The following is a 27500-nucleotide window of genomic DNA, read 5'->3' as shown; positions in this document are numbered from 1 at the left end:
TCTCTTGCTTTGTATGTCTGGTACTGTATAATGCATACCTTGTCAGAGCTTTATTATTATTATTATTATTATTATTATTATTATTATTATTATTATTATTATTATTATTATTATTATTATTATTATTATTTAAAAAACTCTGCAGTTATAGATAGTTCGAAGATGACGTCGTCACTCATGTGTTTGTTATTGTTTTTTTTTGCCATCCACGTTTATGAGTAACGCTCACTGAACTGTATTAACCTGACTATAAACGTTCATGAATACACACAGCTTTGTGTGTTGGTCAGTTATACTACCGGATGGCAATGTTATGAGCTTCTTAGCCAAGCACATACTATCTATAGAGAGCTATCTCCACGAAACATGCTCGAAGCCCTTCACATCACAAGGAGGCCCAAGCCAACAGCTACACTGACAGAAACAACGCTGAAACGGCCATGTTTTTACGCCTGAGTACGGTGAGTGAATGGACTCAATATGCGCCGCCTCTCAAAACGGGACTCGAACCCAGGACCTTCAGATCCGTGGCGAGTGTCATACCAATAAACCACATAGCCGCACATACACATGACAATAAAATAACTCATAAAAAAAAAGTTGTCCTGAAAACGTATTACCCCGTGGTCACACAGATACCAATACTGCCGTTGTTTTTAAAAACACAGTATATGCAATGTTAACCAAATAGCACATACTGTGTTCTTCAATAAAACGGCAGAAAAAAGGATTATAAATTTGAAATGATCATAAATGTGAAATTTTAGAGTAATAATCTTATAAAACTATCTTAATTTTTCCCATAAAAAAAAAACACTTATTATTATTATTATTATTATTATTATTATTATTATTATTATTATTATTATTATTATTATTATTATTATTATTATTATTATTATTATTATTATTAATATTATTATTATGATTATTTTTATTATTATTATTATTATTAATATCATTATTATTATTATTATCATGAGCAGTAGTAGTAGTAGTAGTAGTAGTAGTAGTAGTAGTAGTAGTAGTAGTAGTAGTAGTAGTAGTAGTTGTTGTAGTAGTAGTAGTATCATTATTATTATTATTATTATTATTATTGTTATTATTATCATCTTTATCATTATCATTATTATAATTATTATTATTGTTATTATTATTATAATTATTATTATTGTTATTATTATTATTATTATTATTATTATTATTATTATTATTATTATTATTATTATTATTATTATTATTACTGCTTCTCATTTTTGATTGAATGAAATCAATTTGTAGCATTAAAAAATCACTCCAGCATAATACGGTTTTGTGACGATAGGTCACATGTTAACTATAATTTTTGATTTGTATGGGCTGAAGAAGTGGTTTGAGACTGAAATGTGAATTGTTTAGTACAATTGTTCTTAATGTGTTATTTTATATTCAATTTTGTACATGACTTTTTTTACCGTTTCAAGACGATAGGTCATAGGTCACAAATAAAAAAAATTGATAGGTCATAGGTCGCAAATAAAAAAATTGAAGGCGCTCAACCACACTCACAACACAATTCCCAGAGGCATCGAATGATCGAGGGAATCATCGCCACTGTTGACCAATCAAGCAACTGTGTTAATCTGTGATTGGTTTTGTTTAATCAACCATCGTCGTCGCTCTCAACCCAGGCCCTTTGAAGTTCGTGGTAGGCATAGATTATCGACAACTACAGCCCTTTTATGGTCTCCGCCACGTAGAATCAATATACAGATGGCTGCTCGACCAGGGAATCTGATGGATTGGAATTTGAAACGTTTTGGCTTTTAATCGTGCGGCTATGCGGTCTTGTGGAATGACATTCGCTTTCGGATTGGAAGGTCCTGAGTTCGAGTACCTCGCTCGGCGTATAGTTGAGTCCTTGGAAAAGGCTATTTACTCACGTTCTCTCACCGTACTCGGGTGTAAAATGAGGACCTGACCGTTAACAGAGTTTTCTCTGCCGAAAAAGAATTGCAACATCGCCTAATAGGCATCATGTCTCGTGTTACATGTTACGTGTTTACAGGGGGTCCCTGACCAACAGCGCCACTTAACATGTAGGACGGGACATGACGCCTATTAGGTGATATTAATTTTTTTTTCGGATAGAGACAGCGCTGTTAACGACCAGGTGGAAGAATGTGAGTAAAGAGCCTTTTCCAAGGAGTCAACAATTCGTCGAACGAGGCTCGAACCCAGGACCTTCCAATCCGAAAGCGAGTGTCATACCACAAGACCACATAGCCACACCGTATCAGAGTTGACGCTGTCTAAAAATGTAATATCGCCTGACAGGCGTCATGTCTAGTCATACAATGTTAAATATTACTGTTGGCTTGGAACTCCTTTGAGCACATTTAGTGAATATTGCTCTGTATAAAATCGCAATTATTTTCTTTTTGCATTAGGTTAGTGAAATGCAGTTAAAAAGAAAAAAGAATAGGGAGTCCTGGAAAGGTCAATATCGATGTGTACATATTATATGCAGGTCTGACATCCGAACGCGCTTATGGGCCTAGTTTAACATTGTTTTAATGGACAATATATTGCGATTTTTTTAGATTCCCAATACAACAATGAGCCGATACTACATTGGGTTATCAGACCTGCGAATTAGTTCACGAGGGTCAACATCTACATAGATTTAGGATGAAGCCATATACAGAAATATAATAAGCAGATATTTTTTTTAATACAATAAATAAATGTTTTGTTTTTTTTAAACATATTTTTAAAAATATAGATAAAAGTACTTACTTACTTAGGCCGCCCCTTAGGGCACCCAACATGAGCCACACGTCTTCGTCATTCTGTCCTGTCCTCCATAAGCGTACGCAGCTCCCGGGTGTTGTCCATTCCTGTGCCATCTAGCAGACAGTCAATGTATGTTTTATTCTGCCTGCCTCTGTTTCTGATTCTCTCAGGTGGTTCCCATAGCACAGACAAAGTAGAATGAAAAAGTAAAAAAAGAAACATCCCTAAAAATCAACCTACCTCGACTATCGGATCTATCGACTCGGCGGTGTATTGGTAAATTAACATAATGACTACAAATTTGAATGTATCTCGAGGTTTACTCTTTGTGACGTCATAGTACCCGTTTAATGATATAAACGTAGAGAAAAACAAGTCATTCTGCCGTGTGTGATTACAGGGATTTGTGTATAAAGAAGATTACAAACAAATGACAGTGAGTGATACAGGATAGGACTTCGTCCGTATCACATCCGGTCATTTTGATCTGGTATGTCTTTGATATGACATTACAGGACCAAGATAAAAACACATCCAGTATCCGTATGGATAATTGGATAAGGCAAACCAACAAGAATGGTCAAGAAGTAAATGGTAGATAAAAAGCGGGAGGGGTGGGGGAGGGTTGGTTGATTGAGACATCTACAAAAACATATAGAATGAAATAGAAAGAAATATCACTGTATTAAATGACAATAGAACACTATTCAGATATGATAAGAGAGAATGGAAGAGAGAGAGAGAGAGAGAGAGGGGGGGGGTGAGAGAGAGAGAGAGAGAAAGAGAGAGAGAAGCAACGATAAACCAAAACGGAGAGTGGGGAGGTAGATAAATATGTAGATAGATAGATAAATAGATAAATATATAGATAGATAGATGGATGTATATATCTATCTATCTATCTATCTATCTATCTATCTAAATATACATATATATAGATATAGATATGTAGATAGATAGATAGATAGATAGAAAAAAAGATAGATATATGGATGGATGGATGGATGGATGGATGGATGGATGGATGGATAGAGAGATATATGGATGGATGGATGGATGGATGGATAGAGAGATATATGGATGGATGGATGGATGGATAGATAGAGAATGTATAGCAAAATATAATACTATTTTAATCATGTTTGGCTTTGTTGTAGGATCGGTTTACGACACCTCCTAGACTTCTATCCGGCCACATTGACATTTTGTTAGATCTGCTTGTTTGTTTGTTTGTTTGTTTGTTTGTTTGTTTGTTTGTTTGAATGATTGATTGTTTACAGGACAGGCATCCCATAACGCTGACGACGAAAATGATTTGCTTTTTACTCCACAACGGCCGTTTTGTGTGTCTACTCTGTATATTAATAAGTCTGGTACTTGTAATGGATCGTTGTCGGGGTACCAGTCATTTAATAATCGTCGCAATCAAGAGTACTTTTCATGTATTGTTTTGAAGGCTTTCTCTCGCCCGAAACCCGACGAATCCCGACGAAACCCGGCAAAATCATGGGAAGTAGATAGCAGTGGGGAGTGAACCTGGGACTCAGGGAAGTGTACACCATTGGGGAGTGAACCTGGAACTGGGTTTCGGTGGGTTTCGTAAAAAAGAAATTTCAATCTGCCTACAAAGCCTCACATAGCATGGAAACGGCATTACTTAAAGTTTTTAATGATATTGTAAATGATATAGATAATAAAAGTGCTGGGATGCTTGTTTTACTAGATTTAAGTGCGGCATTCGACACTATCGATCAAAATTTACTTTTGACTAGACTACGTGATCAATTTCATATCAGTGGCACAGCTTTGGACTGGTTAAAGGAATATTTGTTTGAAAGAACTCAGTCAGTAATTATAGAAAACCATGTATCACTCCATCCAAATTAACGTGTGGAGTGCCTCAGGGATCTATTCTCGGCCCCCTCCTCTTTACAATGTATACTGCTCCCCTTTCTCATATGTTATCCACTTTTCCCATTGATTTTCATTTTTATGCTGATGACACTCAGCTGTATACAAAACTCAATAATGATTCAGAGCTGTCATCAGTATCTGTTATGGAAAATTGTATTGCTAACATAAAGGATTGGATGAAACTAAACAAACATAAATTTAATGATGACAAGACGGAAATGATAATTTTTGGAAATAGGTATCAACTCTCAAAAATATCTACAAATGAGATACTAGTGGGTGAAATTGCTATTAAACCCTGTTCTTGTGTGAGAAATCTTGGGGTGTATTTAGATCAAGGGTTATCCATGGAAGATCATGTTAAAAAAAGATGCCAATGTTGTAACTATCACATTAGAAACATTGGAAGAATCAGACATTATATTGATGAAGATATTACAAAGATGCTTGTTAATTCGTTTATTACCAGCAGATTAGATTATTGCAATGCCCTTCTCATTGGTTGTCAAAGTAGATTAATTCATCAACTACAAAAAATTCAAAATAAAGCGGCTAGACTTATAAAATTAACGAAAAAAAGAGATCATATAACACCAGTTCTCCAGGAATTACACTGGCTTCCTGTGAAGAATAGGATAGAATTTATGATATTGTGCTATGTTTTTAGATGTCTTGATGGATTGGCACCTGAATATTTGCAGGAACTGATTAAAAAGTATGAACCCACTCGAAATTTAAGATCATCTCAGTCCCAACTTCTAAAGGTTACCACCTCAAAATCCACTTTCGGTGAAAAAGCCTTTTCATTCATAGCTCCACGCCTATGGAACGCACTTAGTCCTCGGACAAAGTCCTGTGAAAATTTATCATCTTTCAAGAAATGTCTGAAGACTGAGTTGTTCCGCGAGGCTTATTTTTCATGAAAAAGATGTTGCTTAGATTTTGTTTTTGTATTCATGCTTATTATGTATCATGTAGTGTCGTGATTTTTAATTTTGTTGTTTTTAAACATTTTTATTTTTATTATGTAAAGCGCCGCAGAGCACGATTAACGTGGATGTTTAGGAGCTTATATAAATTCATTATTTACTTACTTACTTCTTTGCTTTAATTGTACTGTTTGTCTTAAAACCATTTAATCCAACATCCGAGAACGAAAGCGTCTAAAGTCCATCCTACATCAGACATCTAATGGTTACCCCGGGATTCAGTTTCAAATAGAATATCATTTACAGCTTGTCTCAACATACAGGAAGTAAGACGTCTTCCTCTCTCTCTCTCTCTCACTCTCTCTCTCTCTCGCTCTCTCTCTCTCTCTCTCTCTTTCTTTCTTTCTTTTTTTTTCCTTTCTTGTGGATTGTTATTTTTTATGCTTGTAGTTTTTGTCTTAATTAAGCATCATCAATTCCACCATCCAGGGAATAAGTCTCAAACTCCAACCAACTCCAGACTGACGCCAGACAAATGACATCTAATGGTTACCCTGGGATTCAGTTATATTATACAGAATATAATTTACAGATTGTCTCAACATGCAGAATGTCAGTCGTTCTCCTCCTCTCTCTCTCTCTCTCTCTCTCTCTCTCTCTCTCTCTCTCTCTCTCTCTCTCACACACACACACACACACACACACACACAAACTCTCTCTCTTTCTTTCTTTCTTTCTTTCCTTTATTGTGGATTGTTATATTTTTATGCTTGTAGTTTTTGTGTTAAGTATGATCAATTCCGACATTCAAGGACTAAAACAGTCTCAAACTCCAACCAACTCCAGACAGACGCCATACCAATAACATCTAATGGTTACCATGGGATTCAGTATTATTACAGAATATAATTTACAGCTTGTTTCAACATGCAGAATGTCAGTCGTTCTCCTCTCCCCCACCTCCTCCTCCTCCTCCTCCTCCTACTCCTCCACCTCCTCCTCCTCTCTCTCTCTCTCTCTCTGTCTCTCTCTTTTCCTCTCTCTCTCTCTTTCTCTCTCTCTCTTTCTCTTTCTCTTTCTCTATCTCTCTCTCCTCTCTCTCTCTCTTACTCTCTCTCTCTCTCTCTCTTTCACACACGCTCTATCTTTCTTTCTTTCTTTCTTTCTTTTTTTCCTTTCTTGTGGATTGTTAATTTTTTATGCTTATAGTTTTTGTCTTAATGTCAGTCCTCCTCCTCCTCCTCCTCCTCCTCCTCCTCTCTCTCTCTCTCTCACTACCTCTCTCTCTCTCTCTCTCTCTCTCTCGTTCTTTTTTTCCCATTTTTGTAGATTGCTTTTTTATGCTTGTAGATTTTGTGTTAAGTATGATCAATTCCGACATTGAGGGACTAAAACAGTCTCAAACTCCAACCAAATCCAGGCAAACGGCAGACAGATAACATCTAATGGTTACCCTGGGGTTCAGTATCAGATGAAATATCATTTATAGCTCGTCTCAACATACAAGATATCGCCGCTCAACCCCTCCCCTCTCTGTCTCTGTCTGTGTTTTCTCTCCCGCCCGCCCCCCCCCCCCCCACTCTCTCTCTCTCTTTCTTTCTCTCCCTCTCTCTCTCCCTCTCTCTCTCCCTCTCTCTCCCTCTCTCTCTCTTCCTCTCTCTCTCTCTCTCTCTTTCTCCCTCTCTCTCTTTCTCCCTCTCTCTCTCTCTCTCTCTCTCTCTCTCTCTCTCTCTCTTCTCTTTACTACTAATCAATCGTTAATTAACCAGAACAAATAACCAAAACAAGTACATCCTACTTCAGACAGACGTCAGACAAATGACAGCCAATGGTTTCCCAGGAGTTCAGAAGTATATAGGAGACAGAATACCATTTACAGCCTTGTCTCAACGTATAGATAGAATGAAGATGACGTCACTCAGGTCTTTGTTATTTGTTGTTGCCATTCGCGTTTATGAGTATTGCCCACTGAACTGTTTTAACCCGACTATAAACGTTCATGGATACACACAGTGTTGTGTGTTGGTCCATTATACTTCCGGATGGCAATGTTGTGAGCTTCTTAGCCAAGCGCATACTATCTATATGAGACAGAATAGATAGTATGCAGATGACGTCACTCAGGCCTTTGTTATTGTTTTTGCCATCCGCGTTTGTGAGTTGTTCTCACTAAACTGTATTAACCAGACTATAAAAGTTCATGGTTACACAGAGTTTGTGTGTTGGTCCGTTATACTTCCGGATGGCAATGTTGTGAACTCCTTGGCCAAGCGCATTCTATCTATACCATTTACAGCCTTGTCACGGCGTGTATAGATAGTATGCGCTTGGCTAAGAAGTTCATAACACTGCCATCCTGAAGTAAAACGGACTAACACACAAAACTGTGTGTAACCATGATCGTTCATAGTTTGGTCAATACAGCTTAGTGAGAAGTACTCATAAACGCGGATGGCAAAAAACAATAACAGACCTGAGTGATAGTTCGAAGATGACGTCAATCAGGTCTTTGTTATTGTTTTTTTTTTTTTTTTTTGCCATTCGCGTTTATGAGTAATACTCACTAAACCGTATTAACCTGACTATAAACGTTCATGTTTACATTCAGGTCTGTGTGTTGGTCCGTTATACTTCCGGATGGCAATGTTATGAGCTTCTTAGCCAAGCGCATACTATCTATAATCTTATCGTACTGTAGTCTTTTAAAAAATCTATTGTCCATTCAAAAAGAAAAAAAAACTAATAGATAGAATGCGCTTGGCCAAGGAGTTCACAACATTGCCATCCGGAAGTATAACGGACCAACACACAAACTCTGTGTAACCATGAACTTTTATAGTCTGGTTGATACAGTTTAGTGAGAACAACTCACAAACGCGGATGGCAGAAACAATAACAAAGGCCTGAGTGACGTCATCTGCATACTATCTATAGAGAAGCCGCATTGTTTGGGGGGAAATAAAGATAATAACGAACACGCACTCGACTCTTCTTCTTCTTCTAGGTTCCATGCCTGGTCCAGGCTTCAGATACTGCATGAATTATTTCTCTCCATTCCTCCCTGTCTCTTGCTTTTTCAAACAGCTCTTGGATTGTTAGGTTGGTGAAGCCGTTCAGTTGGTCTATGAGTGTTTTTCTTTGTCTCCCCCGGGCGCGTTTACCAGGTATTTTTCCACAACTTGCCAGGTATTCATTCTTATCTTTCCTTACTCGACTCAAGTCTGTTTTAATTATTATATCAATGTATTGTGAAAATCAACAGAGATTAGGACGAGTGATCAAAATCGGTCTGGTAATTGGATTCAATAGTCCTAACGTCACTTCCCTCCTAATGTCGCATGGTAACTTAGTAACTGGCTTTATCTAAACTATCGGAACAATGGCGGACGCCCCTATGAAATAGTTCTCCGACGAGCATAAAGCGTATCCAGAGGAAAAAACATTATAAATCTGATCATGTTTTGACTTTTATACATTCTGATCACAAGACATATGAAAAGTTCGTTCTAGCCAGTATGAAGAATAAAAAGTAACGATTTTATTTGTTTAGAACCACGATGGCCGCCGTTGCTGGGCGACATGACACCAGACTATTGAATCCAATTAAAGCTGTAGGTGCGCGCAAATGAATCTGGCAACTGTAATTATTTGATTTGACGGGTGATAGAATTGGCCTTAATTTAAAAAGAAAAGATTTGCAAGTTTGTTAGTCGTATCTAGATATATCAATTTGTTAAAAATAGTTGTATAATTTTTAGATTTGTCAGTAATTTTGTGTTCGTGGGCAAAAATAAAAGAAGAAAAAACCCCAAAAGATTAACATGAGCTGGAAAGAATAGATAGTCTTATTTAACCCTCTCCGTACCAACTATAGGAAAATCGCCACATTCGTTACGATACAACCAACATTTTTCTTATTCAAATTTCTTTCGGAAATCATACAATTTAAAGAAAAGGAACAGTGTGTTGTAGAGCATGTTTTGTTAAAGAAATTATTTGTCGCAAGAACTTACTGCTATTGTGTTTGAGTGATTAAAATCTAATTTTTGTGTCAGTTGTGTGTGAAGTTTTGGGGAAAAATCCTGAAAATGGCTGGTAAGGAGAGGGTTAATGAAGTATTCTCATCACATTGATATGAATACTTCCCCTAGTCCAGGCTGCTTGTAAGCTAGCAACAATAATATAGAGCGGGAAGACTTCGTCTTTTTCAATGCTATTATCGGTGGTATGTGTTTAAATAAATTCTCAACCACTCTACCTGCCAAATCAAACATAGCAACACGAAGGATTTATGTTTTTGTCCAATATCGCAAAGAAATGTGTGTTTCCTTTAATAAAACCGTCATGACTATTTAATTTGAGAAATATAAACAATAAATAATTTCCTTATCCCTAAATGCAAATAAAGTGACGTAAATCGATTTTTTAAAAAATAATATATTGGGTAAACTTATCTACTTATTTACTGACTAAATGAATATTTCAGGTATTACTGTGCTTATATTGATTTGGCTGGTTTTTGTTGAACAATCTGCCTAGTACGAACTGAGTGAATAAGACGTATTTCAATTGGTTTGTTTTTAGCAATATCACGAAGCAATAATCCTGGCAGTCACTGACAAATAACTTTATTTTATATTTTGGCCGGAAAGATTTTACTTCTTATAGCGACAGAATAGGCTGACCACCAACCTGTCATAAGTTTTTTTAACGTCAGGCTCGACTAATTTAAAACTTTTTGTTGAGATAAAGGTCATATTAATCGGTTGATGTGTGAATTAAAAGTTATTTCATCCTGGCTAAAATGATTTTAAAAAATGGTGCTTTTTGTTTGAGTTTGGCAGGTTGATTGTATTGGCTTGGAATAAAGACATGACATGTTTGTTAAAGTAGGGGTTTTGGAGAATTCATTCAATATAAATGTTTATGATGATGCTTTTGTATCGATCGCATAAATAAATAAAATAAATTAATAAAATTCCCTTTATTCATCCCATAGGGGAAATTTGTCTCTTGGGTCTATTCCAAGGGAAGACTGAAATAACCCAGGCGTCCGCCGCAGTGCAGCGCCGTAAATTGAGCTAGGGCGAGGTGACTTGCTCAAGACACACAGCGCAGCGGCGGGTGATCAAACTCTTTACCTTTCGGGTACGAAGCAAAGACCGTACCGCTGAGCCACGCTAATCCATAATACTCTCTCTCTCTCTCTCTCTCTCTCTCTCTCTCTCTCTCTCTCTCTCTCTCACACACACACACACACACACATATACACACACTTTCTCCCTCTTTCTCACTCTCTCACTCTCTCTTTCTCTGTGTGTATGTGTGTTTGCGCTTGCTTACCAGTGTATGTGTGTTCCTGAAGGTTGCAACATCAAGAACCTGATAAGTAGAGGTCAACAAAAACTCTTCTTTGAATGTTTTATGATTTGTCCATTTACATGAAAGTTATTATTACTTATTATTTCATATTTTTTAAAATTTAATTCTATCTCTCTATCCGCATATCTGTTTATCTATTTATTCTAAATATCCCTCTTTATAAACTATGTATCTTCTCTCTCTCTCTCTCTCTCTCTCTCTCTCTCTCTCTCTCTCTATCTATCTATCTATCTATCTATCTATCTATCTATCTCTTCAACTACCTACGAGTATCTATCTATCTTTCAATCTTTCATGTCTAAACAGCCGCCTCCCTCCCCTTCCATTTTCTCCCCCCCCCCTTCCCAATGTCAGCCACTATCCCTTCTCTCTCAAAGAACGGTATCACGCAATTCTCCAGTCACCTCAACAAGTTTACTCCCACTAAAACCATTAACCACACAAAATGTAAATTTGCAAAGAATTCTTATTTCACTGGCTCTGTCTTCTTCTAACTGAACACGTATTTCTGTTTTGTTTTTGTTTTGTTTTTGTTTTGTTTTTGTTTGTTTGTTTGTTTGTTTGGGGTTTTTTGGCCGCTTTCGGTCAGAAAACTTTTACTTCAAATATTGTTGGATTAAAATGACCCCTCTTGCTAACGAAAAAATATCAAACCCGAAACTTCTTGAGAATTGTGGCTTTATAGTCTTATGGTGTGACACTCGCTTTTGGATCGGGATATTCTGGGCTCGAGACCCAACCTGAGCTATTGGTAAAGGCTTTTTACTCACAATCTCTCGAGGTACTCAGGTGTAAAATAAGTACCTTGCCGTTAACAGCGTTGTTGTCTCTGTCAAAAATAAAACTCTATTAATCTCCATACATGCGTTATGACTCATCCTATAACCTGTTGTGCTGTTGCTGTCTTGAGACCCCTTGTAAAACACGATATAAATGCTCATATTATTTTCTTTTCTCATATTTAGCATCTCGCTATTTGAAAAAAAAAAAAAAAAAGAAGAAGAAGATTCCTGGCCAAAATGAAAAATATTTCCAGCCAAAATAAGAAATGGTATCTTGCCAAAATTTGAGAAAATGTTTTCTGGCCAAAAAAGGAAAACAAATGCGTTTTGTAGGAAGACGACAGGCCTGGTCTCAATGGTCTGGAATTGTTTTCATTACCTGTCTCGATCTCACGAGACGTAAGAAATTGAAATGTAATGTTGTTTGTAACTCTCTTTTCAAAGCCATTGTCACCCACCGTCATACAATTTACATACCATTATTCTTAACTAGCTGTGCTAACTCATCGTCTAGTCCGCGATTTCAAAATCGCTATATATGGAATGACGTTGACGTCACGCAGCTCTTTGTTATTGCTTTTATTTAGATCACCATTTGAGTGATTGGGTCTCTTATAGTCTCTGGAGTCATACTAGAGACGTTTAGTTTTACACATAGTTTTGTGTGCCAGTTGGATTAATCTTGCGGGCATACCATAAATAGACGATGGAGATCGCAACAGAAAAACAACATCATTGGTTACTTTTAGGAAAATAAAAAATAGATTTATAACATCAAATAATCATGTCTGGAACTTATACTCAACTCACGACCTTGCTGCTATGGGCAGTAATGGTTATTGTAAGAGTGTACTACCAAAAAAAGGTTCCTAACAGACGACTGGCACTGTATGAATTGGAAATATGGCTCCACATGGCTTACTGGGAAAATAAGTGAAGCATTGTGAAGAGTATTGAGCATGGTTAATCCGTGGACCTGTGCTATATATATATTATATATATATATATATATATATATATATATATATATATATATATTCATTTTTAAAAAATTTGATTTACCTCTGGACGAATGCGATTCACATCCCCAAGTGGTAAAACGTTGGAATGAACACGGTGTTGGAAATGAATTCACAGACACAAACATAAAACCTGCGGTTAATTTCTATTCGTCGTCACGGAGAATAAATACAATTTCGTAGATTGCACAAAAAACAACTTGAAGGTCCCATTGCTTTAATATTCGCATTGTAAACTCGCTTTTGGGCGTCGTAAAGGGGGGGGGGGGAGGGGGGCGAGGGGGATTCCGATTCATCCCGATATATTATTATCGTTTTGAGTCGGTTGATCAAATATTGATTACTTCCCAAGAATGGTCAGATACAAAATGAGCTTAGAAAATTATACAATGTGCTTAGAAGTAGATTATAGGGTTACCCAGCTTAAAAACTTAGCGACATTATATTATTATTTAAAAAAAATAAAAATAATAAAAATAAAATTCCCTTTATTCATCCCCAAGGGAAAAGTTGTCTTTAGGGTCTATTCCAAGGGGAAGACTGGAATAACCCAGGCGTCAGCCACAGAGCAGCGCCGCAAAGTGAGCTAGGGCCAGGTGACTTGCTCAAGGCCACACAACGCAGCGGCGGGTGATTGAGCTCGGTACCTTTCGGGTAGGAAGCAAAGACCGTACCACTGAGCCACGCTGTCCCTTAACATTCTAATAACTCCATTTTGAATGCAATTTCAAGTGATTTTGAACATAAAAATAAAAACTGAGATCTGCGTAAAAAGAACAAAAAGTCGTAGGTACTTTATCTGTTAGAATCGTTTCCTGAATACAATCATTGAAATAGACTGAGATTATGGGATGCCGAACTGACATAGACTTGACATCGATTCTGAATATTTGATACCTTATTTGTTCCACTGAGTTAAATGTCACAATTTATAATACGAGAATCATGGAAATATGGCTCCACATGGCTTGCTGGGAAAATAAGTGAAGCATTGTGAAGAGTATTGAGCATGGTTAATCCGTGGACATGTGCTATATATAGTAGGCAGATGACGTCACTCAGGCCTTTGTTATTGTTTTTGCCATCCGCGTTTGTGAGTTGTTCTCACTAAACTGTATTAACCATACTATAAAAGTTCAAGGTTACACAGAGTTTGTGTGTTGGTCCGTTATACTTCCGGATGGCAATGTTGTGAACTCCTTAGCCAAGCGCATTCTATCTATAGATAGAATGCGCTTGGCCAAGGAGTTCACAACATTGCCATCCGGAAGTATAACGGACCAACACACAAACTCTGTGTAATCATGAAGTTTGATAGTCTGGATAATACAGTTTAGTGAGAACAACTCACAAACGCGGATGGCAAAAACAATAACAAAGTCCTGAGAGACGTCATCTGCATACTATCTATATTATATAAATATTCTTCTTCTTTATTCCATATTTGTACTATTGTTTTTTGTTTGTTTGTTTTATTTATTTTTTATTTTTTTTGGTGGGGTTTTTTTATTGGGTTTTTTTCTTTCTTTTTTGTCAAACACCCTGCCTGCAGTTGATAGCGCGAGCTGTCCGCAACCCAGCCCTCTCCAGCTCTTCCAGCAAGTTTCTCCTCCATGTTGACCTTGTTCATCCTTTATTTTTACTCTTTCCGGATGCATTCCATTGCAGGGATGTCCTTGTGATATTGTCCTTTAGTTTCCTCAAAGCGTGTCCTATAGCACCCAGTTCACCACGACATAATTCTACTTTGAGACGATGGGTACATTTGGCCCTAACAACAAGAGATGAAGTGAGTAGGAAAGTGCCAGAAGACAATAATAGAGAATAAAAATTTCGCGGCGGTGAAGGGGGTTTGAACCCGCGACCTTACAGGTACCACAACTCCGCCTGGCCGGGAAGAGCGTGACTCTACCGTATGAGCTATCCACGATCCACGATTTGGCCATAATATAAGTGTTGTTGCTTCAACTGTTGATCGATCAGTATGGCCCCCAACTTGCCACTGAGTCTAAATCCTAACACTTCCTTGCCACGTCACGTGTGAGACTTTTAGACAAGTTGAGGACCGTTCCGTTCCAATCGATCGATATTTGTGACCCATCGTCTCAAAACGGTATTATGTCGGACCGAACTATATGCTTAAAAGACGGATTAAATGTTAAACTGGTCAAAAATATAAATTTTTGACATTAGCAACCTATAATATGGTATCCATTCTCTTCAATAAAATGTTCTAACTCGACATAATACCGTTTTGAGGCAAAGGGTCACATTTGAGGTAAAAGTTTTCAGGCAAAAATATTTTTTTTAAATATATGGATTAAATCAAAACACTCATTTTTCATCATTGTCCAACTGATGCTGTTCGTTTAGTTAAAATTCTCACAACATCCGCCAGCCGGGTATAACGTACCAAAACACAAAACTATGTGTAATCTTAAACGTTTAGTCTGATTGATAGCATTCAATGAGAACTCATCATAAAATGGCGCATAGATGAAGTCCTTGGAAAAGGCTCTTTACTCACATTTTCTCACGGTACTCAGGTATAAAATGAGTACCTGGCCGTTAACAGCTTTGTCTTTGTCCGAAAAATTGTAATATCGCCTATAACAGGCGTCATGTCCCGTCCTACATGTTGAATGTTGCTGTTGGCCAGGGATATCTTGTAAAGCGCTTTGAGCACATTCAGTGGATATTGCGCTATATATAGTATGCGCTTGGCTAAGAAGCTCATAACATTGCCATCCGGAAGTATAACGGACCAACACACAAAACTATGTGTAACCTAGAGCGTTTATAGTCTGGTTAATACAGTTTAGTGAAAAGTACTCATGAACACGGATGGCAAAAAGCAATAACAAAGACCAGAGTGACGTCATCTTCGTTCTATCTATATAAAGCTCTTTTTAAAAAAAAAAATTACTTGAAGTTTCATTGCAGTTCCAGGTTTGATAGTTTCTGACAAGATTATCGCCATATTTGAAGATATTTGAAGAACGATTTTCTTCTCAAAATTTAAAAGAATTGTTTTTTCAGAGTACGTTAGTATTTAGATAACGGATTGAGGCGACGTGTACATATACGTAGGTCTGACATCCGAACCCACTTATGGGCCTAGTTTAACATTGTTGTAATAGACAATATTTATCGTCATTTTTTATTTTTTGGAGATTTCCATTACAAGGGGCCCATAAGGAATTAGGTTAACAGACCTACAAATAAGTGCACGTTGGGATGATGTGTTTATTCTATGAAGTCTGTGATGCAGATCTCTTGACATTGACACGCCATTTTCCAATCTTACGTCAGAAGTGTTTTGTGGTATTTTTGGTCATTTCGTAATTTTTGAAATTGATATGTTATCCGGGTGTTAGTTTTATTGGTTGTTGTGTTTTTACTTTGAGCATTATTTTTGGTGAGTGAGTGTATGTGAGTGTTTATGTGAGTGTGCGTGTGTGTGTGTGTGTGTGTGTGTGTGTCGGATTTATGTGAGTAATTTGTGAGGAGGATGGCGGGGGTGAATGCACTCTGAAGGGAATTGGTTGTTGTTATTGTTGTTGTTGCTGCTTTTTTTGTTGATGATATTATCATATTGTTGTTGTCCTTGTTGTGTTGTTGTTGTTGTTGATTTTGCTGCTATTTTTTGTTTAAATGACGATGATATTGCTGTTTTTATTGTTGTTGTTGCTGTTGTTGTTTTTATATTAGTATGTCTGGAGGATGGCGGAGGTGAATGCACTCAAGGGAATTTGGTAATGTTGTTGTTGTTGTTGTTTCTGCTATTATCATTTTTATAATGAAGTTGTTACCACTTCTGTTGTCAATGTTGCTGTTGTTGTGGTTTATGATGGTGATGGTGATGATGATGGTGATGATGATGATGATGATGATGATGATGATGATGATGATGATGATGATGATGATGATGATGATGATGATGATGATGATGATGATGATGATGATGATGATGATGATGATGATGATGATGGTGATGATGATGATGATGATGATGATGATGATGATGATGATGATGATGATGGTGATGATGATGATGATGATGATGGTGATGATGATGGTGATAATGATGATGATAATGGTGATGATGATGATCATGATGATGATCATGATGATGGTGATGATGATGATGATGATGATGATGATGATGATGATGATGATGATGATCATGATGATGATGATCATGATGATGATGATCATGAAGATGATGATGATGTTGATGATGATGCTGATGATGATGCTAGTATTATGATTTGATTAATATTGTTGTTGCTGTTGTGTGTGCAAACTCAAAACTCTATCATTGAGTATTACGTATTGATGAGTCTATGTATGTATGCATGCGTGTGTGCGTGTGTGTGTGTGTGTGTGTGCGTGTGTGCGTGTGTGTGCATTCCATTATGTTACAAACTGTTGACAATTGAACAGAGAATGAATTAAGATCGAACTCCTTTGTGAAAAGCGCATTTGGATTGTCGACAAATAATGATTATTCCCCCTTTTGTGTTAAACTTAACATACATGATTGTGGTTTTAATTCGAACTTGCATTTGGATTGTTTTTGAAATTCTGTTCATTCAATATTTGTTTTATGCAATATGCAATATCAGGTTTTATGTAGACAATGTTAAATCCTTTTGTTTTCTGTTGTATTTTCAAATATTGTGTAATCCGTGTAGCCGCGGTTTATAGGGTGTAAACTGAATTTGTAACCGGAAATGTTAGACTTGTGTCAGCCTTTTTTATTGTTAAGAAGAAAGAATATCTATTCTTTAAATAAAACTATAGGGTTGTTGATCAACATTGTTCAGTACAGTCAATGTTAAATTTTTACCAGCACGTACAGAATAGGATTCAATAGTCGTAACGTCACTTCCTTCATAATGATGCATGGTAACTTAGCAACACTCTCTCTAAACTATCGGAACAATGGCGTACGCCGTATGAAATATTTCTCCGGCGAGCATAAAAGCGTATCCAGAGGGGAAAAAAACATAAATTTGATCATGTTTTGACTTTTACCCATTTTGGTCACAATAAGACATATGAAAAGTTCTAGCCAGCTTGAAGAATAAAAAGTAATGATTTTCTTAGTTTATAACCAAGATGGCCGCCGTTGCCGGGCGGCGTGACATCAGACTACTGAATCCAATCACTGGCATATCAAACAAATTATTATACAAATATATTTTACAGATTGATATTAGAGTAACTTTCACACTTTTAAAAAAAAATGTATGTTAAAATTAATTCTATCACCCGATGAAAGAAATGGTTATTTAGAATATCTGGTGGGGGCATAGTGATTTGTCCTTAATTCGACCTTGACCTTGGTCATCGCCATCTGGCCACCCTGGTGCCAAATTCATTTGCGGCACCTACAGATTTTATTATCAGACGGTTGATGGCTTAAAATGATCGTCTCATTGTTTGTTTATTTGTTTGTTTGTTTTTTGTTTTTTTTTTCTTGGTACTGTTCTGTTTTGTTTTTCGGGTTTTTTAAAAAAAATCAAGAGCAATTTGTGTCAGTCATATTGTCTTAGCTTAGCACAGCATATTCTCTATAACACTGAGATTATAGATAGCGTATACAATAACGAACTTTTATATAGAGCAATATGTGTCCAAATGGTATAAATAGCATTACTCAAGCGGTTTTACTAAGGGAATCAAGCCAACAGCGTCACTAAGAGAAGCTGTTACAGAAAAGCAGTTGCAACGAAAACATTCTCTTCTTACACTTGAGTATTTGACAGAAATCGAATGAAGCGCTTTTTCTTAGAACTCAACGAGTTACATAACTCACGCGGAGACTTGATTTCGTGTCCTACAGACAGCAAGTTGAGTGATATAGATAGAATGAAAATGACGTCCTCATGTCTCTGTTATTGTTTTTTACCACCCACGCTAATGAGTAATTCTCACTAAACTGTATTAACCAGACTATAAACGTTCATGGTTTCACATAGTTTGGTGTGTTGGTCCGTTATACGTCCGGATGGCAATGTTGTGAGCTTCTTAGCCAAACGCAGACTATCTATACCTCTACTAGACCACAAACCAGCACACAAGAAGGTCTTTAAGTAGATCTGAAGATAGTTTACTCACGTGATTTATCGCACCAGATTGGAAGTGGTGAGGATGGCCAATCTTCAATCTTGGAGATGAACATGCTTGTTTTGTTGGGGTTTTTGAAATCCTATATTTTTTTTATCAAGAGCAATTTGTGTTAGTCGTATTGCTCTTGGGCACAACAATACTTCACAAAAGGGATTAGAAGATTGTGCAATCTACGTCTGAGAGGATAGAAAATTGGAGAATCCCTACTAAAATTCAAATTAGAATAATTTAATTTTCCAGACCCCCGGGGTGTTACAGAATTTGGTGGGATTTGAGATAATGAAAAGATTGGAAATTGTTTGAGTTTTTGGAAGGAAATTGGATTTTATTTTTATTTATTGGCACCAATTTCTTATATTTGTGGGCGTAATGGAAATATAATGTGGTGTGTGGAAAAGTGAAAGAGGGGTGAAAAAGTATCTTGTCCTTCGGCGTCATTAGGCACATAGAGCCGACGTTTACCCTGGGGTTTTTTTATAGCGTGAAACGGTGAGGGTTAAAAACTGTTTTTAAAAGTGAAATTATTTGACATTGGTGCCAAAGAAATTATGGATATCTATATTTAATTTTTATGATTAGATAACCTATTAATAGTAACAGTGATTAACCATTGTTCATCTTCTTGTCTTTTTCTTTGAATCTCTCCATCACAAGAATAAAAATCATATCTGTCTGTCTATCTGTCTGTTCGTGTGTTTCTCTTTCTTACTATCTTTCTCTCTTAATCTCCCCACTCTCTTGCGACCTATATGTTGGACTCTCTTTCTCTCTCTCTCTCTCTCTCTCTCTCTCTCTCTCTCTCTACTCTCTCTCTCTCTCTCTTACACACACACACACACATACACACACTCTGTTCGTATCCTTTTCTCTCTCTCTCACTCACGCTCTCTCTCTCTCTGTCTGTTTCTCTCTCTCTCTCTCTCTCACTCTCTCTCTCTGTCTGTCTGTCTCTCTCTCTCTTACTCTCTCACTCACTCTCTTGCGGTCTGTCTCTCTCACACACTCCCTCCTTCTCAGTCTTTCATTTTCTTGATGGCTGTCTCTCTCCCTCAATGCCTCGCTGTCTCTCTCAAACACTTTGTGTGTGTGTGTGTGTGTGTGTGTGTGTGTGTATGTCTATTTGCTTGTCTGTCTATCTGTCCGTATCTCTCTCTGTCTCTCTGTCCGTATCTCTCTCTGTCTCTCTGTCTCTCTCTCTTTCTCTCTCTCTCTCTCTCTGTCTGTCAGTTTCTCTCTCTCTCTGTGTCTCTCTCTCTCCTACTCTCTCTCTTTCTCTCACTCTTTTGCGGTCTGTCTCTCCCACACACACACCCTCTTTACCAATCTCTCACTCTCTTGCTGTCTGCCTCTCTCCCTCTTATTGTCTCTCTCTATCTGAATCTGAATGTTATTCCACATCGACTCAATTCTGAGTATTTGCATTCGAGGGCGGAGCGAGTCGGTGAATGTGATGGTCATTGTTGGGGTTTAGGCTGAAGAATGTTGATTCTCCGTTTGAATGTTTCTAAATCCGTTATGTTGACGCACGATTCGTGAAGAGCGTTCCAGTCTTTTTCATATTGTGAGGTGCAAATGAATATTTGAAGATGTTTTAGCCCCCCTCTCTCTCTCTCTCTCTCTCTCTCTCTCTCTCTCTCTCTCTCTCTCTATCTATCTATCTATCTCTCTCTCTCTCTCCCTCTCTCGCTCTTCTTTCTTTACTTCTTTCTTTCTATCTATCTATCTCTTTCTCTCTCTCTCTCTCTCTCTCTCTCTCTCTCTCTCTCTCTCTCTCTTTATATATATATATATATATATATATATATATATATATATATATATATCCCTATATCTCTCCATGAGATCTTCAGGATTTCCTTATTCCTTGCTTACTAACTCACACAATATCTGTTTCAATCCCCACAATCCCTCCCAATCCGTCTATCACTGCCTCTATTTGTCTCATGTCAATCTTATGGAATTCCTTGCTTACACCAATGTTTCTTTTCTTATTTTTCTTTCTCCAAAATTCTCATTTAAATGCATGAAATACATCAAAGATTTCACAGCAAGCACAAAATGTCTAATTTTGGCGCGCACTTTGTTGTGCTTTTAAGAAACCAGGGCATAAAGTAAAGAAGCTGCTAAAGCTGAAATTCTTGCCTTCCAAAAAGCTTGTTACATGAAATGTCCTTAAGGATAAAACGCGAGGGCGTTTCTCTAAATATTTTCCGAAAATATTCCACAAAAAGCGGGCATGTATAAGACGCATCCTGAATAATAATTTCTTTACCGCGGGGCAGACATTTTTGTGAGATATTCTGTGACAATTTAGATAAGTCATGCTTGAAAAAGAGAATATATTTACATACTTCGGAAATCCAGCACAGTGTCACACATGTTCACTTTGAAGATCACAAAAAGTTGAGGTGTGTGTGTGGGGGGGGGGGGGAAAGAGAAGGAGGTTCAGAATTGTCTTTGTCATCGCTTTGGGGTGGGGGGGGGGGGGGAAGTAGGTTTTTTATTTGACATATCACTCAATATCTGACTAGTAGGTTCTTGCATCGAATCCTGCTGACGTAGTTCAATTTGGTAAAGGATTTTTTCCCCATAATATTCACTCACCGTACTCAGTAGTTGTAAAATTAGTGCCTAGCCGGAAACACCATTGTCACTGTCGAAAAATAAACTGTAAAAGCGTCTACAAAGTCCATGTATTAAGTGCTGCTCTTGACTTAGGACCCCTTTCGAAACAATTTGAAACCGTTTTGGCGATATCGTTCTATAGCATATCAAAACGTAATTTAAAATAATAGATTCTTTTTGTAAGTTGTTTATCTCGTCCATATTTAAAACGAACATTGCTGGTTTATTTCTAATTATATACTAAATAACAAAGCTTAAAAGTTGACTCTTACCATATATAGATAGTTCGAAGATGACGTCACTCAAGTCTTTGTTATTGTTCTTTGCCATCCGCGTTTATGAGTACTTCTCACTAAACTGTATTAACCAGACTATAACCTTCAAGGTTACACACAGTTTTGTGTGTTGGTCTGTTATACTTCCGTATGGCAATGTTGTGAACTTCTTAGCCAAGTGCATACTATCTATAGATAGTATGCGCTTGGCGAAGAAGCTCATAACATTACCATCCGGAAGTATAACGGACCAACACACAAAACTCTGTGTGACCATGAACTTTTATAGTCTGGCTAATACAGTTCAGTGAGAATAACTCACAAACGCGGATGGTAAAATATAACAACAAAGGCTTGAGTGACGTCATCTTCGAACTATCTATAGCCATTGTTAACTTAAAGCCTGACACTGACCAAAAAATACGTCACAAGACAAATTTTTGACCGCAAAAGAAAACACATCGTGAATTGTATTCAATAGGTCAACTATCGAATCTCTTGTATCTTTGAGCTCTACTAACAACAACTCACTAGACGGTGCAAAAATTTAGAAAATGTCGTCAAACTATAGATAGAATGCGCTTGGCCAAGGAGTTCACAACATTGCCATCCGGAAGTATAACGGACCAACACACAAACTCTGTGTAACCATGAACTTTTATAGTCTGGTTAATACAGTTTAGTGAGAACAACTCACAAACGCGGATGGCAAAAACAATAACAAAGGCCTGAGTGACGTCATCTGCATACTATCTATAAGACCTAGTGGGTTCTAACGTGGCCTTCGTAAAATTATGGCCCGACACTGACCAAAAAATGACGTCAAAATGCCGGTCTTTGGCGGCAAAAGAAAACAAATAGTGAGTTGTATTCAATAGTTCAACCAATGAAATAACTTGCTTCCATGAGCTCTACTAACGACAACTCACAAGGCGGTGCAAAAACCAAATAATGACATCAAACTGCCAGTCCTTTTGGATTTCAGTGTCAGGCTATAACATAACGATGGCTACGGTTCTAGGGTAGCCATCGTTAACATAAAGCCTGACACTAGAACCATCTAGGACTGGCAGTTTGACGTCATTTTTTAGGTTTGTGTTGCGTCTAGTTAGTGAGTTGTAAGTTAGTAGCGCTCAAGGAAACGAGTTATTTCATTGGTTGAACTATTGAATACAACTCACGATTTGTTTTCTTTCGTGGCAAAACACTGGCATTTTGACGTCATTTTTTTGGTCAGTGTCAGGCTATAACTTTACGATGGCCGCGTTAGAACCCACTAGGTCTTATAGATAGTATGCAGATGACGTCACTCAGGCCTTTGTTATTGTTTTTGCCATCCGCGTTTGTGAGTTGTTCTCACTAAACTGTATTAACCAGACTATAAAAGTTCATGGTTACACAGAGTTTGTGTGTTGGTCCGTTATACTTCCGGATGGCAATGTTGTGAACTCCTTGCCAAGCGCATTCTATCTATAGTTTGACGACATTTTCTAAATTTTTGCACCGTCTAGTGAGTTGTTGTTAGTAGAGCTCAAAGATACAAGAGATTCGATAGTTGAACTATTGAATACAACTCACGATTTGTTTTCTTTCGTGGCAAAACACTGGCATTTTGACGTCATTTTTTTGGTCAGTGTCAGGCTATAACTTTACGATGGCTACAGTTCTAGTATCAGGCTGGCTACAAGTTAACGATGGCAAGCAATGGAGATAACGGAGTTCATGTTTGTTTTGTATTTCCCAGTTGCTGTAATATGTATCCCGATGACAGCCATCAACTACGTGTACAATGTATGGACACTGGGGACCACTACACTGTGTAAGCTCACAGCTTACATGCAAGGTGGGTGATACCATTATCATCATCATCATAATCATCATCATCATCATCATCATCATCATCATCATCATCATCATCATCATCATCATCATCATCATCATCATCATCATCATCATCATCATCATCATCATCATCATCATCATCATCATCATCATCATCATCATCATCATCATATCATCATCATCATCATCATCATCATCATCATCATCATCATCATCATCATCATCATCATCATCATCATCATCATCATCATCATCATCATCATCATCAATCATCATCATATCATCATCATCATCATCATCATCATCATCATCATCATCATCATCATCATCATCATCAACATCATCATTATCATCATCATCATCATCATCATCATCATCATCATCATCATTATCAATATTCATCGTCATCAATATTCATCATCATCATCATCATCATCATCATCATCATCATCATCATCATCATTATCAATATTCATCGTCATCAATATTCATCATCATCATCATCATCATCATCATCATTATCTTCATCATCTGTGTTACTCTAAAACGTTTATACTATATTATATTCTATTTCACGTTTTCGACTCTCCTCTGATTCCTTTTCCTCCAAAGTCCACGTTTATGAGTACTTCTCACTAAAGTGTATTAACCAGACTATATAATTTCATGGTTACACATAGTTTTGTGTGCTGGTCCGTTATACTTCCGGATGGCAATATTGTGAACTTCTTAGCTAAGCGCATACTATCTATAAGTCTATGCTTTCATAATAGATAAATAAAAAGAATCCTTGCGTGTACTTTTTTTGGTGGTTTTCTGGCGTGAGCTAATAATTTTATTATTAAATAAAGTCAGCCATGATTTTGTTTTCCAACTTTTTTTTGTTTTTCTCTACTAGAGATCGAACGTCGCTTTCGGTAACTTATGTGATATGACAGTATCTGAATCAGAAGATCTGAGGTTCAATTCCAACTTGAAGAGAACGGATTTTCGAAGACGTTTTATATATTTGATTATCTATTTGTTTACGTATAATTATATCTATATTTTATTCTTATATTTTTCATTCTGCTTTTTCTAGCACTTCGTCATTCACGCCTTTTCGCCTCCATGACTAAGCCCTATACCTAGTCGGAGCATTGGGCATTGATGAGATGCCTCGTCATTTGAGTTTGAACTTTGAGCTTTTTAAAATATATATCCACTAAACGTTCTCAAAACGCTTTACAAGGGACTCTTGGCCAACAGCAAAACCGAACATGTAGGACGTCACATGACGCCTGTTAGGCGATATTACAATTTTTCGGACAGAGACAACGCTGTTAATGACCATGTACTCATTTTACACCTGAGTACGGTGAGAGAATGCGAGTAAAGAGCCTTTTCCAAGGACTCAACTATGCGCTGAGCAAGGTTGAACCCATGACCTTCCGATACAAACACGAGTGTCATACCAAGAGACCACATAGCCGCACATTTGACTCTTCCACGGGGCTGACTTCTCCACCAGCGACCATATGCATCCAGCCGTAGCCATCGTAAAGTTATTGCCTGACACCGTAGCCATCGTAAAGTTATTGCCTGACACCGTAGCCATCGTAAAGTTATTGCCTGACACCGTAGCCATCGTAAACTTATTGCCTGACACCGTAGCCATCGTAAAGTTATTGCCTGACACCGTAGCCATCGTAAAGTTATTGCCTGACACCGTAGCCATCGTAAACTTATTGCCTGACACTGACCAAAAATGACGTCAAAATACCAGTCTTTGGCCACAAAAGAAAACAAATCGTGAGTGGGCTCAATAGTTCAACCAATGAAATAACATTGTTTCCATGAACTCTACTGACGACAACTCACTAGACTCTATACAAACCTAAAAAATGACGTCAAACTGCCAGTCCTGGAGGGTTCTAGTGTCAGGCTATATGATAACGATGGCTATGGTTCTTGTGTCAGGCTCTATGTCAACGATGGCTACGATCCAGTTCTCTTTGCTTCCTCCAGCGTGCTCCTTCCGTCGCCAATCATTCCTTGACCTCTCGGGGCTTTTTCCCTCCTTGGCAATTCCATGTGAGAGCCTGTCTTGGGATGTTGCAAGCAGATTTACTAAGTCTATGGCCTATCCATCACCACGTCCTCTGCTCCTCAGAATACAATAATACAACAAAAGGTAGCTCCTCAGAACCATATGGCCGATGGAGACAGAGTTTATCACGATGGCAATGTTATGTTGTGCGGCTATGTGGTCTAGTGGTATGATACTCGCTTTCGGATTGGAAAGTCATGGGTTCGAGCCTTGCTTGGCGCATAGTTGAATCCTTGGTGAAGACTCTTTACTCACATTCTCTCAGGTGTAAAATGAGTACCTGGTGATTAACAGCGTTGTCTGTCCGAAAAAAAACATGGAACATCGTCTAACAGGCGCCATAATGTCCCGTCCTTAATGTTAAATATGTTGCTGTTGGACAGAGACCCCTTGTAAAGCGCTTTGAGCCCATTTAGTAGATAATGCGCTATATAAAAAAGCTCAATATGTTTTATTTTGAAGGGGAGGCTATTCTATCGCAAATGACTTCCAGATTTAACCATACCTAGTTATACAATCACTTCTGGGTGGGGCAGGAGGGGCCACAGCACTCGGGATGAATACAAGTCTCTTTGGTTGGAAAGTGAGTGCTCTACCATCTGGGCAATCTCAATCGCGATATAATACCAATATTCATAAAGGTGAGTGGCACCATAAGTGCCTGCTCCACTCACTTTTCTGAATTAAAGATTCACCCCAAATACCGGAGCATACTCAATGTCGCAATTGTTTCTATGTTATATGTTTGTGTTGAAAATATTGGCTATTAAGCTTAATTGCTGGCCAACTAACTTCGCGGCCGTTGTGTGGGTTAGACCTGCGATCTCAAGTAGTCGGTGAGAGAGAGCTCTAATAATGACCTGAGTTAGAGACGATCTTTTTTGGGATCGTGGATAGCTCAGACGGTAGATTCACGCTCTCACCGGTCAGGCGGAGTTGTCGTACCAGTAAGGGTCGCGGGTTCAAACACCCATCACCGCCGCGAAAATTGTTTATTCTCTATTGTCTTCTGGCACTTTCCTAGTCACTTCATCTCTTGTTAATATCAATATTATATCATAGTTCATGTGTTCAAAAGTACCTTTTTTGTTTTTGCTTTGACCACCCCATCCAGGTGTTTGTATAGTAAACAGTGTACTGACCATCGTCCTAATGAGTGTTGACCGGTACCTGGCTATTCGCCATCCTATGAAGAACAAGCAGATTTTTACTGTCCATAGGATACGACGTTTGATAGTGGTCACGTGGGTTACAGCCGGTGTCATGGTCATCCCTATAGCGCTGGTCAATCAGGTGGGTCGAGTTTGAGACTTGTTGTTATCTATCTGTTTAGCTAGCTAGCTATTTATCTACCCACCTTTCTCTATACATACCAATCTATCTTACTATCTATTTTTAAAAATGAGCTCTTATATAGAGCAATATCCACTAAAAGTGCTCAAGGCGCTTTGCAAAGGGTCCCTGACCAACAGCAACACGTAACATAAAGAACGAGTCATGACGCTTGTTCGGCAATAATACATTTTTTTCCGACAGAGACAACGCTGTTAACGGTCAGGTACTCATTTTACGTTTGAGTACGGTGAGAGAATGTGAGTAAAGAGTCTTTTCCAATGCAATGACTTAAGTGTGGTCCAGCCGATAGAGAATACAGGACTCCCTAGTCTATGGTCCAGCCTCATCAGCATAGGAAATTACGGACGAAACTCTTTTTGAGAACGGGGGGCCGG

General features: G+C 37.8%; 1 protein-coding gene across 2 annotated transcripts in view; it reads left to right on the top strand.

The window, feature by feature from the left end:
• Positions 1-27500, top strand: part of LOC144971260 (QRFP-like peptide receptor) — a 191031-nt gene that overhangs the window by 152230 nt on the left and 11301 nt on the right. For both annotated transcript variants that reach the window (XM_078911849.1, XM_078911857.1), the window contains exons 5-6: positions 23584-23682; positions 26885-27063. In XM_078911849.1, coding sequence (XP_078767975.1) covers positions 23584-23682; positions 26885-27063 — 278 coding nt within the window. The remainder of the gene's footprint in view (positions 1-23583; positions 23683-26884; positions 27064-27500) is intronic.

Source organism: Berghia stephanieae, chromosome 1 (genome assembly GCF_034508935.2).
Source record: "Berghia stephanieae isolate SIO BIC M18660-M18661 chromosome 1, UCSD_Bste_1.3, whole genome shotgun sequence".
NCBI lineage: Eukaryota > Metazoa > Mollusca > Gastropoda > Nudibranchia > Aeolidiidae > Berghia > Berghia stephanieae.
Note: the sequence above shows the minus strand (reverse complement) of the source record. Positions and strands in the feature narration are given on the sequence as shown.